The following is a 17,869-nucleotide window of genomic DNA, read 5'->3' as shown; positions in this document are numbered from 1 at the left end:
GTTTAATCATTAATAAAACTCCAATATCTATAAATGTAATTTTAATGTACTTTAAACAGTAAAAAAATGTCTGTTGTAGATAAATGCCAGTGGTGATGATTTACAACAAGAGTCATAGTTATGATGCTGAAAAATGAATCATCAATGACTCCTGATAAAACTAGATTTGTAAAGTTCGTCGCGACAAACTTTGATGTTGGCTTTGACGGTGCACGTATTCGCAAAGGCCGGTGCTTTTTGGAGGCGAGTGGACATAAGGGTCAGTTTTACTTTTGGAGGCAAGTGGACAGAAAGATTGTGAAAGCTACTGGACCACTAGGGTGCCAATACTTTTGGAGGCAAGCGGACATGAGCATGTGACGTGATCTGAATACCTGTGAGGCAGTTCCCCTCATTTTTCTGGGTGTTTTGATATGTCACATGATATGACATTTTGATATGTCACATCACCAAAGTTTATAATGGGAGTCTATGGGGAAAAAAGGCCAGTTTGAGAGCCGGTACCGGTACTCGGATCGCTTAGAAAAGTAATAGCAACAAACTTCAGACCAGGGTATACAACATATCTGAATTTGGTGCATGTGGCTCAAAAGCCCTAGGCCGCATTAAATTTTATAAATTCTTGTCTAAGCTTAAATAGGAAAACAGAATGTTGGCTTCTACAAACTTCTACGCTTACTTTTCTAAGTGATCTGAGTACTGTACTTTTCTAAGCTCTCAAGTGGCCTTTTCTCCCCATAGACTCCCATTATAAACTTTGGAGGTTTATAACTCGGCAAGCTTTCGAACTATCTACACCAAACTCGGCCAGCTCCTTTAGGGTGAGACTCTGAACAAAGTTTGTGGTGTACCGACTGGCCTTCCCGGTTGTGCCGCAGCCCCGCCCCCAAAATATGCAAAATCAAAAAACTTTTTACAACATTGACATGTGACATATCAAAACACTCAGAACAGTGAGGGGAACTTCCTCACGGGTATTCTGATGACGTCACATGATGTCACATGATGTCACGTGAAAATCAAAAATTAGCACAACATGGACATGTAAACACTGCTAAAAGTAACACTGTCCCTTATGTCCACTCGCCTCCATAAAGCACTTGCCTTTGCGAATACTTGCTTCGTCAAAGCCAACATCAAAGTTTGTCGCGACGAACTTTACAAATCTAGTTATTATTATTATTATTATTATTATTATTATTATTATTATTATTATAAGAGTAACATTCTTGTTATCTTGCATACTTAATAAGAATGTTGCTCTGCAAGTACCATTAATATCTTGCATACTTATTAATGTTGCTTGCAAAGCAACATTCTTGTTATCTTGCATACTTATTAATGGTGCTTGCAAAGCAACATTCTTATTATCTTGCATACTTATTATTATTATTAATGGTGCTTGCAAAGCAACATTCTTGTTATTAATGTGCTTGCAAAGCACATTCTTATTCTCTTGCATACTTATTATTCTTCTTCTTCTTTTCTTCTTCTACTTCCGGACACTTTTTCGGCATGTAACTTGTCCTAGACCCATGAATGAGGTGTCAAATCGATCGGCTTGTTGAGGAGAGGTGTGCTATGACTTTTATAAGCGATCCGAAGAAAGATGTTCACACAGCGGACGGAAAAGCGGCCAAAAAAGTCCCATAGAAATGAATGGGAAATTCCTGAAATTCCTTTAAGCTCTCACACACGCAGCGTGCGCAGAGCTCAGGCACCGCTTCTCTTCTGTGTTCTCCTAGTGACTGTAGATGTAAAGGAGACTCTCAATACATGTAACTATCAACTCCACACTATCAATCCAATGATTCCAAAATTATTGGCCCCCTGGTGACGGCACTCGACACCACGTGACGTCACGTGTAGCCCCGCCCCAAAATAAGCAAAATCAAAAAGTTAGCACAACATGGACATGTCATATATCAAAACACTCAGCACGATGAGGGGAACTTGCCACGTGCAAGCACATTCACATTTTCTTCAGGAAATGTACCGTTCTAGACTTGCATACTTATTATTCTTCCGGACAAAAGTTCGGCGCATAATTTGTCCTGCAGCTTTTGTCCTAGACCCATGAATGAGGTGTCAAACCAACCGGCGCATTGAGGAGAGGTGTGGTATGACTTTTATAAGCGATCCGACCAACGATGTTCGCGCAGTGGACGAAAAAGCGGCCAAAAAAATCCCATAGACTTGAATGGGAAATTCCTAAAATTCCTTTAAGCTCTCACACACGCAGCGTGCGCAGAGCTCAGGCACCGCTTCTCTTCTGTGTTCTCCTAGTGACTAGATGTAAAGGAGACTCTCAATACATGTAACTATCAACTCCACACTATCAATCCAATGATTCCAGAAGTATTGGCCCCCAGTCAATACATTTACCACACCTCTATCTATCTATCTATCTATCTATCTATCTATCTATCTATCTATCTATCTATCTATTGTTCATTCAACATTAAGAATTACATGTACTGTTCTATGCAGTATAATAATAAGTAGAATCCCATAATAACTGCAGTATGGACATGAAATGAAAGATTTATGCTTTCTTTTCTAAGGGATCTGAGTTCCGGGTACTTCCAGAAGCAGGTCTCAAAGTGGCCTTTTTTGATATAGACTCCCATTATTAACTTTGGAGGTTAATAACTCTGCAAGCTTTTGAACTATCTACACCAAACTCGGCCAGCTCCTTTAGGGTGATACTCTGAACAAAGTTTGTGTACCGACTGGCCTTTCGGTTGTACCGCAGCTGCACCCCCAAAATATGCAAAATCAAAAAACACTTTACAACATTGACATGTGACAAAACACTGATCAAAACACTCAGAAGAATGAGGGGAACTTCCTCACGGGTCTTCTGATGACGTCACGTGACTTCACTAAAAAATTAGCATAACATTGGCATGTGGCATATCAAAACACTCAGCCCAAGGAGGGGAATTGTGTCACAGGTTTTCAGATGGCTTCACATGCTCGTCTCCACTTCCATCAAAATGTTTTGGCACCCTAGCGGTCCACTAGCTTCAAAAAGTCACACATTCCCTTATGAACAGTCACCTTCAAATAGTACCGGCCTTTGCGAATACTTGCTTCGTTAAGACAACATCAATGTTTGTCACGGCGAACTTTACAAATCTAGTTATAATTGAATTCCTGCTATTTAACAACATTTTCTGCAGTTTTGACAAACATTATTTCATCTTTTGGTTAATTTTTTGTCCTGTAGTGTTTGGGTGCTTTATAAAGCTGTGTTGAAGCCAATTTAATGTTCGAAAGCTTCACACGGAATGGAATGAGCTAACGCTGGAATTGCAGTGGATGGAATGATCAGATTTCTGGTAGAAAAATTAAAGCTGTGTGTTTGTGTGTGTGTGCTTGGTTGAGCAGTACCTGGATCTCCTGTTGGTCAAACATGCGCAGCCACTCGAGGTTGAGCATATTGGCCAGACCCTGTCTGAATGCCATGCAGTGAGCTTGGATCTGTTTGTTCAGCCGGTAATCGGCCACTAAATGGATGTAGGCAATGCGGTTTGCCATGGTAACCGGGATGTCCTTCCCGCCTGGCTTCAGCTCAACCACCTGGAAAAGCAGACAGAGTGAGACTTTATGGTGTGATGAAGGTCTTTCATAACAACAACAAAGGGTCACTCTATTCCAGCAGTTTAATTGTTAAACTATATCCAATATACTGGATACAAAAAAGTATGTTATTGTGTTATATGAATATAAAAATTAGCAGTTGTTGTGAAGATAATAGCTTCAGAGGGAGACAGAAAGCAAAAGTCAAAACATAAAATGAGAGAAATATATAACCTGAGCCTCTCCTAGGTCATTGTTGACGATGGTGAAGTTGAGCCCCAGATCCTCCATGTCTCCCTCGTAGCTCTTGAGAAACAGAAGGTTCCGGTACATCGCGGGATCGAGCGAGGCCAGGTGATGAATGTCCACATCAGTGCTGGTCCCGAGCAGCTTGGCCAGGAAGAAACTGGCAAACGGCAACTCCACTAACATGTTCTCATACAGAGCCTGAGGAAGCACAGAGATACATGGATCATTATCCTTCTAAACAAATCAACATATACACAGCTCAGTCTTCTTTATTCCCCTTAGCAGTGGCTTCACACTGAAATCACCGGGCAGAAAAAACGTGGGCTGACAGCCGTTGAAGGAGAAATCTACCGTGCACAGTGCTTTGAAAATGTATTTGCCATGGTCTTGCTCACTTGCTTTTACATAACACATAGGGAAAAATAGGGATACGGAGGATCAGCAGTCCCAAAAACCTTCCCAACCTCAGTCTTGTCCCATTTCAGGACATTAAACTACACCAAGCTTGTATAACGATTGCACTTCATTCTGGCGACAGAGTGGGAACATATGTGATACGCGAGTGCCCTTGATACCCATCAATAATGCTGCGGCCGGGAACAAGTGGCAATAACAAACACAGAGACATACAAACACAAATAGCCTCTGTTCTTACAGCGACTATTATTTATCATTGTTTATTGCTAAACATTGTGACAATTGTGAATTTATGGATGTATTTACAGGAAGTTAAAAGGAGTAATGGCAAAGGTGGCTTTTAATATCAGTGAGTGCAGAGCAGGGTAATTAATGCAAAACACAGGTCCATCAGTGCCAGTTGGATTTGTTAATTTACAACATTATGAATAAATAAAAAAATATATATAGCAGAATGCTTCAAGAATGTTGAATCAGTCAGTGTGACATTCTCTTTCCCTGAGAAACTTTTCCCTGTAAAGAACAAAACAGAAAGTTTAAGAACTGTAATGTGCTGTGAAAGAATGACACTTATTAAATATTAAATTTGACGTCGCTATCCAATCTCACCACTGACTCATTCTGATCGAAGATATGGTTTTTGTTGCCCTCTATAGGACAGGATGGAGAATGTCATATGCTGATGTTAAGATGCAGAGCTCCTATGCAAAATGCATAAAACCTATCAGTTATCTGAACTAAACCAATCCAGTGCCCCTCCCACATACGCACCTTACCCAGTATCCGGCCCAGGAAGTAGTAGTGACGCGTGAAGCTCTCTCCGATGAGCATCTCGGCTGTGGGACTCGGGTACAGCAGACCCTCGTCTGTGGTCCTGAAAAAGCCCTGGTTCGGATTGAACCCTGACTTGAGCAGATCACTGAAAAACCCGCAGCATATCTTCCCTCCGACAATTCTGTCTTCATCCTGGCCGTGATCGTTAAGCAGTTGCACCCGGATACGCTTCTTTAGATCTGGCTCTGAAACCAGGAGCAGGAGATTTTACAATCATTAGACAAGACAACAGGGTCACCACAAAATTTCCTGCCAAAGGTCTATCACTGCGAGTGTGTAAGTATAAGAGCATCTTTTTCCCATGGTACAAGAGAGTAAAGGTACTTTAGATTAGATTAGGGTTTTTTTTTATCGCAAGGTCTTTACGCTAAGATAAAATATGTGAGAGGAGGTGCATCCTAACACAAACAAAGACTTTTAAATACCGAATTCCCAAAGACACTTCTGCTAAAGCTATGGCTTAGTCCACTGTTTTTGTTATACATATCTTCCAGGTCATCTGTAGAAGTATGTAATAAAATTGATCATTTTTATAGCAACAGCTCACTGGAGCGGTCTGTTAGAGCCGTGTTTGATCGTACCGTTCTCTGGAGACAGTTTGTCATATGCATCCTCGTAGATGTAGTTCATCCGGATGGTGATGTTGATGAAAGAGTTGTGCCACTGTACATCCCCTTTATCAGCATAGATCAGCCTCTGAAACATCTGCAAGGGACAGACAGTACCTGAGAGTAAAGATTTGTTGTCATCTCTTGCATAAGCAATCATTTTTCCTCTAATAGGAAGTGAACCAAGGCATTAGAAGACAGCATTAGAAGACCTTTATGCAGGAAGTATTTTCTAAAGGTTAAATTTGATCATTAAATAAATTGGTACACCAACATGTGGGAAATAGACTTCTATACCTTCACTCTCTCCTCAAAGGGTACGACAAAGAGCAGCTCGTTGAGGATGGCCAGGTGTCTGTCCTCTGAAACAGACCGTGTAAATCCAAGAAAATGAAAGCAAAAAACTTTACTTAATCATCTACGTATCTATTAATATTTTCCATTAATTAAGACACAAGGGAAATGAAAGAGAGTCCATTTAGGGAAATGAAAGAGCTTCAGACAAACAGGGGACCAGGTGTGACCTGCCTTAGGCTAATTAAAGTTTTAAGAGAATTGAACAAGACACTGTTATTGGGGAGTTTTGACACCAGACACACACAAACAGGCTATTAGGCTAATACACACTCACTCAATCCATTTAGGCCTCCAACTCACTCAGCCACTCTCAGAGCTGTGCTTATCAGGGCTGCAGTGATAGTGATCCATTGTGGTGTTGGGGATCGGTTTGATCGCGTATAGTTTACTGCCAAAAATATGACCCGACATCTCAAAATGAGTGACTATACTGATGAAATTAAAAAAAAAAAAATCTGGATAAACGATTAACAATCAAAGCAGAGATAAATTCAAACTGTGACCTGTCAAAAGACAGACAGATAAATGGATGGATGGATTGATGGATGGATGAACAGACTTTAACCCCAAGGGGAAATTTGGGTACATATCAACAAGAGGAACTACAGAATCTTCCTAAAATAAGTAAACAGGTTGGGATGACAATTTAACAATGTAACAATTTATCATATTCCAATTCTAAAAATAAAATAAATAAATATTTAAAAATGTAAATTTATGGTGTTAAAAACTACATACAAAAAATTAATGTCAAATCAGCTGCTTCTAGTCTGTTTTCTAATTCTTTTAAAATATGTACATATTAAATAATAATAATAGAAACATTTTACTCAAAATGCAAAGTAATGTGTTACAATCTCAAAATCATCATATCACATAGCTCTACAAGTTACCTAGTGAAACATCTCAAACATAAGAGCCAACATGTGGATATCAGTACTAGAAGGATACGCTAAGAGAGACAAGTCTACGAACAGCGAAGCAGACATCCTTATCCAGAGTAACCTATATTAACTCATTTATACCAGTAAGCAGGAGAGGTTAGGGCCTTGCTCAAGATCCCAGCAGTAGCAGCTCGACAGAGCTGGGATTGGAACTCATTTATCAACTCACTTAAGGTCATACAGAACAATTCCAGTAGCTTTAGTTTAAAAACTCTCATCATACACGTTTTTGCGTAGCCACTATGTAAACATGGGAAACAAAATAATTCCTTATCTCACATTAATTCATACCAAGTGAGTTACTGTACCAGTATTCCTACCAGTATTAGTAACATTATTTGTATCAGTATCTATACCAGTAACTATATCTGTATTCCTATCAGTATCAGGATCCATATCCATATTGTGTATCAGAGTCCCCAACTGCACTGCTGTCCCCTGCCTGTAACAGTGTCCGTTGCCTGTGACAGTGTCTCACGCCCGAAACAGTGTCCCCTGGCCGGAACATTGCCCCACTCCTGCAACAGTATCCCTCGCCTGCAACAGTTTCCCCTGCCTGTAAGAGTATTCCCTGCCTGTACAAATGCCCCCACCTGCACCGGTGTCCTCCACCTGTAACAGTGTCCTCCACCTGTAACAGTGTCCTCCACCTGTAATATTGTCCTCCACCTGTAATAGTGTCCTCCACCTGTAATAGTGTCATCCACCTGTAACAATGTCCCCCACCTGTAACAATGTCCCCCACCTGTACCAGTGTCCCCCACCGTTTTTTTTTTTTATCCCAAGGTCTCTAACGGTAAGATAAACTGAGAGGAGGTGCATCCTAACACAAACAAGGACTTTTAAATACAGAATTCACAAAGATGCTTCTGCTAAAGCTTGCTGAATAACCCCCAGCATATTGTCCCTCCGACAATTCTGATTCCTCATCCTTTGATCGTACCTTTCTCCGGAGAGAGTTTTTTATATGCATCCTTGTTGTTACTGCTTAAACTCTCGTACATACAATTAACATTTTTATTAGCTTTGATCAGCCGCCGGAAGTTCTGCAAGAGACAGAGAGTACCAAAGACTAAAGATTTGTTCATTAAATAAATTGGTACACCAACACATGGGAAATAGACTTCTATACCTTCCCTATGTCCATGAAGGGTACGACAAAGGGCAGCTTAGCCAGGACTATCTCCTCTGAAACAGACCGCCCAAATCCAAGCAAACCATGGTGGAGAAAGAAAGCAAAAAAGCTTTAATCAGCTACGTATCTATTAATATTTTCCATTAATTAAGACACAAGATCTTATTTATAGGAAATTCTATAAATAAACCATTAAAAAAATTCCTCATTTGATTCCAAAAAAGATCGTCAAATGTGGCATCTATGGTATACACTTCCAGGAGGTGAAGTTTCCTTCTAGTTGAAATGATTTAGATGAGAGTATAATAAATACTATTAAAAAATATTTTATAATAAAAAATGCCCCTGTCTGCAACACTGTGCCCGACTGTAACAGCGTCCCCCGCCTGTAACAGCATCCCCCACCTGTACAAATGCCCCCATTTGTACAAATGCCCCTGCCTGCACCAGTGTCCCCCGCCTCTAACAGTGTCCTCCTTCCTGGGTGTGACAGAATGATTCCGCCCAAACTCAGACCTAGCAGGATATCCTTAAGCTTGGACCGGCTTTTTTTTCGTCACCCTGGATTGTTTCGTCAGTTTTCTGGAACCTTTTTTCTTTTGTCGATGACACCGCTCCACATTTTTATTCGGTGAGGGACGCCGCTCCACTTCCGGTTCCGTCCGAGGTGGACGTCACCTCACTTCATCCGCGGAGGGTGTGCGATTGGTGTTGCATGCCCGTGGTGGAAGATCTCTCCCGCCCTCCCTCCCTCCCTCCCTCTTACTCTGGTCGTCAAGACGTGGGTCCGGCCTCCGTGCCTCGGGGGACGTCGCTCGGACCTTTAGCTCAGCGGTGGACGTTGCTTGGCCCTTTAGCTCGGCGGTGGACCCCGCTCGGCCCTTTAGCTCGCCAGTGGATATCGCTCGGCCCTTTAGCCTGGCGGTGGACATATCAGAAAATCAGTAAATCACACAGACTAATAAACACAGCAGGATCTCACGATTTAGAGCGAACTGGTCCATATGCCTTGTCCTCCACACGTGTCGAGCAGAAGGAACGTACAAAATGACCTGTTTAGAACAAAAGACAAAAAATGGATACGGCTGTTAGAGATGTTCAGCAAGAAAACAAATAGAGTTGTTTTCACATCGCTGCATTTTAATAATTTACATGTTAATTACATTTATACATAAGTTCATCCTAACACAAAATGAATTATTTTTTAAGAAAAATTCAAATTAAATCTAAAATTATTTGTTGTTCAGCTTTTTTTTCCAGTCTTAATTTAAATGGCTAACTTGGGATTTAGTTTTAATTTCAGTTTTAATTGTTGTTAGTTTTGGATGAATTTGTTATAAAAAGAGACTAAAGGTAAAATAAACATCTCCTTAAAGAAAATTTCATCGTATCAACATTCACACTGTGAGTGTGCTGTTACTATGGAAACAATAACATTACACAGAGTGCATTACAATTTGCAGCTGCACTACAGTCAGAACTGACCAATCAGAATGCAGCTCTGTTTATTCTGTGGATTACTTTGGTTAACAGAGACATATGACAAATGTGTGCACCTTATCAGCATTGATCTTGACCTCGTCGGACAGCCAGTGACCCTTGGGGCAGAATGGCCTGCTGATGTCCCTCGCCTTCAACATCTTCACTAGGTTGGCGCTCACCTGAGACAAAAAAAAAAGTTACGCAATAAACTGTGCATAATAATCCTTCCCCCACTTCCACAGACAGCTGCTGATTGTTGACTCTATCTGGGACCTAATCAAGGTTGTCTCCATGGCAACTTGCGGACTGAGGCACCAAGATTGGCCAGGAGAGTGATCTCCAGGCCTACACTTTAACATGCATTCACACACACACATATATATAAAGATATGCATTCAAACCCCACACCCGATCCTACGCCTTCGCCACTTTGTATCTCCAGTCTGACAAGCGGGTCTGAGACCAGCGCCGAGAATGGCAGCGGGCCCGGATGGCTGCTTGCCTGTGCTGGATTACTTCCGCCCCCCAACTCCCCTCCCCTGTTGCAAGTCGTGTGTTTATATGGTGTACTGATTATGTGCTTATGTTGTTGAGGTGTTTTTTCCTGTTCCCACACTGTACTCCCCATAGGAGCATAGTCTGGAGGTTGTTGTTTTTTTTCTCCTCTCTTCCCTCATGTTATGCTGTATTTCTTTCCAATACCCTGTCTTCCTGTCCTGTCTCCCCCTTGTCACATTGTATGTATAGACAAGTTGATGGCTAATTTCACGGTACCAGTGACAATAAAGGCTACTACTACTACTACTACTAATAATAATAATAATAATAATAATAATAATAAAAACACTGGTACCCCAGTTTTAAATTATGTTCTTTGTTCAGTGGCCGACCTCCTGATTGCCTCAATCGAGGCGTAAAGAGATAAACTTTTGTAAGTATCTCTCTAACACTGTAACATAAGTGTCTAGTACTGTTGATATATTCTACCATACCTAAAATCTCACTCTTGGTTGACTGCAGATATGTGCCTCAAACCCATCTCTGCATTCAATTCCTACTGTCACAGATGCTTATCCACAGAGCAGAGGTCACAATCCCAGTAACCTCATCTACCCTCCTCTGTTGTGTAAGTCTCAAACAGTGGTGGTAGGTGGGCTCTGGAATTTCCAGTCTGCAGTAAAGAAAGCTGATTTTATCTCTGCTTTAACTTCCCATTACTTTGCTTTTCTTGTGCTAAAAGAAACCCGGATATTCCCACAGAAAACTGCTACACCAGCTGCTTTATCCTCTACCTATGCTTTCTCTCACTCAACATGAGAAATAGGCAGGGGTGGTGGTACAGGTTTATTGTTGTCAAAGAGATAGTGCTTTACACCTCTCCTCTTGTCTCATTTAACCATCTCCTCTTTTGAATTCCATGCCATTTCAGTCACATCTCCAATCAACCTTGTTATCATTGTTGTCTACTGCCCTCCTGGTCCCCTAGGAGACTTCCTGGAAGAAATGGACACACTTCTTAGTGCTTTCCCTTTCAATAGCTCCCCTCTGACAGTGCTTGGTGATTTCAACCTCCCCTTTGACAAGCTTCAATCTCCTTCCCTCCTGGAGGCAATGTCCTGGACCTTGTTTTCACCCGTCCTTCTCCAGCTACAGATATGATTCCTACCCCACTACACATCTCAGATCATCAACTGGTATCCTTCACCATCAATCTTTCTATAATACCTAAAACTACCCCTCACCCCCTCACTCTTACCCGCCGCAACCTTCACCCTGTCTCCCCTTCTTCTGTAGTCTCTTGCACTCTTTCCTCTATTCCTGATCCTGAGTATTTTTCTACCCGTGGACTCAGCCACAGATACTTTCATCTCATTTCTTTCCTCAACTATGGACTTTCTCTACCCTCTGTCCACTAAACCCAAGAAAACATCTTGTTCTGCTCCTTGGCTTTCAGATGTGCTGCGCAACAATCAAAGAGAGCTAAGATCATCAGAGAGAATGTGGAAGAAATTACAACTCTCCAGGATCTTCACTTCTGCCATGACAGCATTTACGTCTCACAGTATGGATTCCCCTACTCCTTCGTTGTCTCATTTGTCAACTGTAGCAGCAGAAGAGATACAACTCATCCAGTCTTGCAATCCTACCACCTGCCTATTGTATCCACTCCCTTCCACTGCTCCAGACCATCTCCCAAGACCTTTTGCCCTTCATTACCACTATCATCAATAGATCCATAACATCTGGTCAGGTACCAACTACTTTTAAGAGAGCAAGGGTTATTCCCATCCTAAAGAAACCTGCTCTGGATCCATCAGACATCAGTAACTACAGACCAGTATCACTTCTCTCTTTTTATTTTCAAAAATTCTTGTATGCATTGTCTACAAACAACTGTCTGCCTATCTCTCACAGAATATCCTCCAAGATCCCAACCAGTCTGGCTTTAAAGCAGCTCATTAACTACATGCTGCTAGATCAGCCAAATTGTCATCTGTCTTTATCCTCGACCTTTCAGCAGCGTTTTATACGGTCAACCCCAAGACTCTCTTGTCCACCCTCAGGAGTCTTGGGATTTGTGGATCAGCTTGGGAATGGTTCGCTTCCTACCTGGAAGGACACTCATATCAGGTAACATGGAGGGGAGTGACATCTGCTCCACGCACACACTCCACTGGTGTCCCACAGGGCTCAGTACTTGGTCCTGTTCTTTTCTCCCTGTATACTCATTCTCTTAGTTAGTGAAGTTATTTCCTCACATGGGTTCTCTTACCTCTGCTTTGCTGATGATGCACAATTTATCTTCTCTTTCCCACCCTCAGATACCACAGCTTCTGATCAGATCTCAGCATGTCTGGCAGAAATTTCATCATGGGTGACTGCTCATCAGTTAAAGCTCAATCCTAGGAAAACTGAACTGCTGTTTATCCCAGGTGATTCATCCCCATGTCATGACCTTGATATATCCCTGAACAACGATCTGATCTCCCCTTCAGCCACAGCTCGCAACCTTGGGGTAACCATGGACAATCAACTCTCCTTTTCCTCTCATGTTGCTAATGTGACTCGCTCATGTCGGTTTCTTCTCTACAACTTTAGAAGGATTCGGCCATTTTTGTCTACACAGGCTGCTCAGGTACTTGTTCAGTCTCTTGCCATTTCAAGATTGGATTACTGCAATGAACTGCTGGCAGGTCTACCTATGAATGCGATTCGTCTCTCGTGCTCTGCAAATGATCCCAAATGGAGCTGCATGGCTTGTTTTCAACCTGCCTAAGTTCTCGCATACCACCCCTCTGCTGCGGTCCCTTCACTGGCTTCCGGTAGCTGCACACATCAGATTCAAAACACTGATGCTGGCCTATAAAGCCAAAAACGGACCAGCTCCATCTTACCTCAAAGCCCTCATCACTCCTCGCACTGCACCCCGCACCCTCCGATCTACCAGCACTGCTCGACTGGTTCCATCTTTCTCTCAGGGTAAGAGGCAAGTATACTACTGTACAAGACTCTTTTCTTTCTGGCACCAAGGTGGTGGAATGAACTTCCACAAGGGGTCCGGACAGCTGAGTCACTGGCTATTTTCAAACGGCAGTTGAAGACCTACTTATTCAGGAAACACTTCAACTATCACTTTCCTATCTTTTGCATTTATTAACAAAAAAAAACAAAAAAACTTTTAAACTTTTTCATTATAACTTTGAACAATGTTTTAAACTCATGGTATCGTAAGTATGTAACCTAGTGAACCAGCATTAATGTATCCAATGATAGAGATTTAAGCACTTATGTACATCGCCCTGGATTGAAAGATTGATTTATTGAAAGATTTCAAATAACTTTTATAAAATTCTCATTCACAAATACATCACGTGTTTTACAATCTTACATTTGAATACAAAAATATTGAACTTACATCATTTACAAAAAAAAAACAAATTTAGTCATATCTGCTTCAAAATTTTATACTCATTTACACATATTCACATTTCTTAAAATGTCTCATTATCACCTTTAATTCAAAGTGAATATTAATTAAAATTGCTATAATCATCAGCATAAGCTGTAACCTTAACCACTCTTCCTGCTGTTGTTTTTAAACCTTGTACTCTTTTATCATGTTTGATTTTGTGTAAGATTGTTTTAATTGCAGTAGTATTAGTATTAGCAGTAGTAGTAGTAGAGGTCTTCACGGGTCCACTTAGATCCGAAAACCCGAGGTCCGAGCGGGTTCGGGTCTAAAAGTTTCACGTGTGCCTCGGACACGGGTCGGGTATAATAATAGCGGCATCGGGTCTCGGGTAATTTAAAATGAATGTGTTTTTACCGAACGGACCCGAGAAGACCCGAACTACTGTATCTCGTGTGTGTGCATTGACTCGAGTCCTTTTCCAACCTCTCCTCTGTTTGCCAAGACCGCTTGCGACATGTGGCTGGCGATGTGTGGCTGGCGGTAAGCTAATTTCAATCAATTAGTTGTCAATCAATTTTGAATCAACTCTGTAGCAGTTACTTTAGTGTAGAGTTATCCAACATTCGGGTCCAATCGGGTTAAAAAAAAATTTACGTCGGACTCGGGTCTAATTTTTTCGGGTTTGTCTCGGGTCGGGTCTTTCTTTAAAAAAATATATATATATATGCACGTCGGGTTCAGGTAAAAAGTGATTCGGGTCACTTCGGGCCGGGTAGATTTCTTTAGACCCGAGAAGACCTCTAAGTAGTAGTAAATAAATAAAAAAATTAACTAATAAATTATTACTACTACTACGAATAATAATAATAATAATAATAATAATAATAATAATAATTACTACAAATTATTTTTCTATTGTGTGAGTTACCTGCATTTCCTAAACGTGGCCACACGATGGCGGTCAACATCCATCCACAATACTATTATGTTTGTGTATTATTTAGCTTATTAATTATTTAATCTATGTGTTCTTTTCATTTGGTAACAAACAAAGAAACATTTAAAAACACTTCTTACACTGCAACAGTGGAATAGTTCTGTGTTTTATTGGTGACTCAGTTCACTGTCACTGATACTGTAAAGTGGTGATCTGTACACTACAACAGCGTCACTTCCTGGGTGTGGTCTTCTAGAGACATGTAAAGTTCAGCACATACAGCACTATATGAGTCAGAAACATCCAGAAACAGAGACTCTAATGAACTTATTATCAGAGGTCTAAAGCTCTCAGATTCTGCACTTTATTACTGTTCTTTTAGAAACATAAGACAGACATAATACAAATTCAGTGACAGGCTGTACAGAAACTATACAAAATTTCATAGACACATGCAAGCGGTTTCTAAAAAAACACCAACTTTTTATCAGTTAACCACAGACATAAAAAAAAAAAACATACTGTATGCAGCTGGAAGAAATGCAGCACATAAAAATAAAGAGCACACAAGCACGAATGAATAAGGAAACATCAGCAATGCTATGGATAAAATCAAACAGATACAGATCAAGTGCTTCAGTTATTATTCAGATCAAATATCAGAATGTAGAAAAATATGATCTGAGTGACGTTGTGGCTTGTTCTTTGGTACAAGATGAGCTAGTTTGAGTATTTCGGAAACTTTTCATGCAATAATATAAATATATATAAATAAAAATTCTTTACAATCATGGCCCCTTATGAATTATAGCTCCACCGTGTGACTTAGATGAGTGCCAGAGTGAATGGGACAATTAAAAGAGTAAGTGGGCCAATGTGTAGGTTTGAGAGGAGCAGTGGTGAGAAACTGAAGACAGACAGACAACATAAGGTGTAATCGGCTTAACAAAAATATTTATATAAAAGCTGTATATTCTTTCCAAAATGGTATGTAAACAATGAACAAATAAAATACACATATCAGCAGATTTCAAAATCTAATCAAATTAAATCCAGATGTTATACTTGGTTTAGGTTTGGCCTATTTGTAAAGTTATTCCTAATTTATAAAATCAGACCTAAATTAACTTTTGACCTATTTATAATATTAATTTTCTAATCTATTTATTTGATCTAATTTTAAATGGCTATAATGTATATACTTTACCCAACACTTTTAGATTTTTCTGATTTGTTTTAAATTTAAACCCTGGTACTGTAAATCAACAAAGGGAAGAAAAGAAAAACTGGAAAAAATAAAAATACAGCAGTATGCAGAACAACAATTAAACAACAATATATCGATAACAATTCAAATTCAATTAAATGTATAAACAGTTCTGAGATGATTAAAGTGTCTTCACTTTTCCAATATCAGTTCCACAGAAAGTGACCCAGTGCAGTAAGGTTAGCTGAATGTTCACCTAAAGTCCTGTTGACCAAAAATTAGTAAATAAATCCGTCTTGAGGAGAAAAAGTTAGTCAATTCACATTGAAAACACTGAATTGTTGAACCATCGACTATTAATTTAAAGAAAAATTATGTTCTTTCAACATGGAAAAAAAAAGACAGAAAGGAAAAATATCACCATTCTCATATTCACAACAATAAGTAAAAAGAATAACCCATTCGTATGTTCTATATAACAAAAATGATTTTTTTCTTAATTGTTAATTTATTCCTTTAAATTCCCCTTAGCTCTTCTTATATTTATTTATAGTAACCCTGGGTTAAAGTTTCCCAGTATTGACAGAAGTTCCTTGGTTTTAGCAGAATTAATGTCTACATGAAGTCATCAAGTCGTATTACAGGTGAAGATGTTGTCCAAGCAAGAGTAAATAGTTCACTAAAGTTTTTGATAGATTAGTATTATAAGGAGTGGTGTTGGACCAAACACCTTAAATGCCAGATACTCAAATGAGGTTATATCATATATACTTAGATTTTAGTGTGTAGCGCCCCAGCGTTACTGGCTATTATTATTAAATATACAATTAAATATATTCAACTGACAGGTACCAAGAAGTGTGAAATGTAATTCAATATTATAAATATACACACACAACACAACATAAATTATACGAACAGTATGTGATGTATATATGATGTTGTGTAAATTATTGTCTAGATTACTTTTCAAACTCAAGGTCAGTTTCAAAAGAAAAGTATTAATAACACATCCCACTTCTTAATCAATAAATGGCCATAAAATAAATAAGAAAACCAGCAAAAGTAAACAAAAACTTAATTAGAGGTTCTCAGTCTAACAGTTGCAGCCCTGTATGTAGCCCTGCTGGGGTTCGTAGAAGCCAAACAAAATGGCTACTTCACCGTGAGGTCCACAAAGGGGAAATATTACTTTTGATGAAGATGGTTGTACACCGTACACACGTCAGACAGAGAAAAGTCAATGGAGAAGACAAACAGAGCCTGGATGCTTCACGGTGATCTCCTTTTCCAAACTTAGTCAATGCTAGTTGAGCTAGCTATCCGCCAGTCCATCAGCAAAGTCCATGCACATGGCGCAGTAAACCGTGTGTCTGTTCAATGTCTTACCGATGTGTCCTTCCATTCTAAACAGAAACTAACGCTACACTGAGTATTTGGGTCGAACACCTAATTAGATGCGTTACACTTATCAAAACACAGATTGAACATTGACCATTTTAAGTTCAGCGTCTCTCTTTCCAACTCTTCCTCTTTCCTCTCTCTCTCTCTCACGCTCTCTCCATGCACACAAACACCCAGCATGCATCATCACAAAGCAAAGGCATCCAATTGCCCATTGTAAACTCAAATGGAAACCAGAATGATGAATATACAGTAAAGGTAATGGTTCCTCCACAATTAAGGAGAGAATAGAAAGAAGTGGCCAAGAGAATTTGACCCTTTTGAGCCTCCTACTGTTGATTGAGCATACTGTATAGTGGAAGAGAATGAATACCTGTTTCTAATGTTCAGGCTATTATAAAAAGATATTGTCAGCTTTGACTCAATATCTTTGCATTGTGGGTTCTTGAATTTCAAGATCTCAGAGCATCCTACAGGTGGCAAAAACCTCAACTGATTACAATGTACAGGCCATTAGGGAATGTATAGACAATCAGGAGTACAAATAGACAGGGTCAGCACTTTTCACACACTTTCCTGACAATGTTCAATAATTTAGGCTGTCCTAATTTTAGTACTGTGCTTGTTTAAACCAGTGTTTACAATGATGCCATTATGTACTGACCAGTCATGATGGTTTCAGTTGGATCTTTTTTAGGTTTGTCAGAATTCATCAAATTCAGAGATCATAATGTTCCACTAAGCCGGTAGCAACAGTGGGCAAATTTGGATCTTCCCCACAATAGCCACAATTATGT

At 39.9% G+C, this 17,869-nt stretch overlaps 1 protein-coding gene across 1 annotated transcript in view; it reads right to left on the bottom strand.

The window, feature by feature from the left end:
- Positions 1-17,869, bottom strand: part of LOC132849254 (ubiquitin-protein ligase E3C-like) — a 32,046-nt gene that overhangs the window by 3,683 nt on the left and 10,494 nt on the right. The window contains exons 14-21 of the mRNA XM_060875508.1: positions 9,686-9,790; positions 9,089-9,181; positions 7,790-7,817; positions 5,991-6,055; positions 5,667-5,790; positions 5,023-5,270; positions 3,820-4,032; positions 3,397-3,585 (exon numbers count right to left, since the gene is read on the bottom strand). Of these exons, the coding sequence (XP_060731491.1) occupies positions 3,397-3,585; positions 3,820-4,032; positions 5,023-5,270; positions 5,667-5,790; positions 5,991-6,055; positions 7,790-7,817; positions 9,089-9,181; positions 9,686-9,790 (1,065 nt within the window). The remainder of the gene's footprint in view (positions 1-3,396; positions 3,586-3,819; positions 4,033-5,022; positions 5,271-5,666; positions 5,791-5,990; positions 6,056-7,789; positions 7,818-9,088; positions 9,182-9,685; positions 9,791-17,869) is intronic.

Source organism: Tachysurus vachellii, chromosome 7, assembly GCF_030014155.1.
Source record: "Tachysurus vachellii isolate PV-2020 chromosome 7, HZAU_Pvac_v1, whole genome shotgun sequence".
Lineage (NCBI taxonomy): Eukaryota > Metazoa > Chordata > Actinopteri > Siluriformes > Bagridae > Tachysurus > Tachysurus vachellii.
This window is presented reverse-complemented; position numbering and strand designations above follow the sequence as displayed.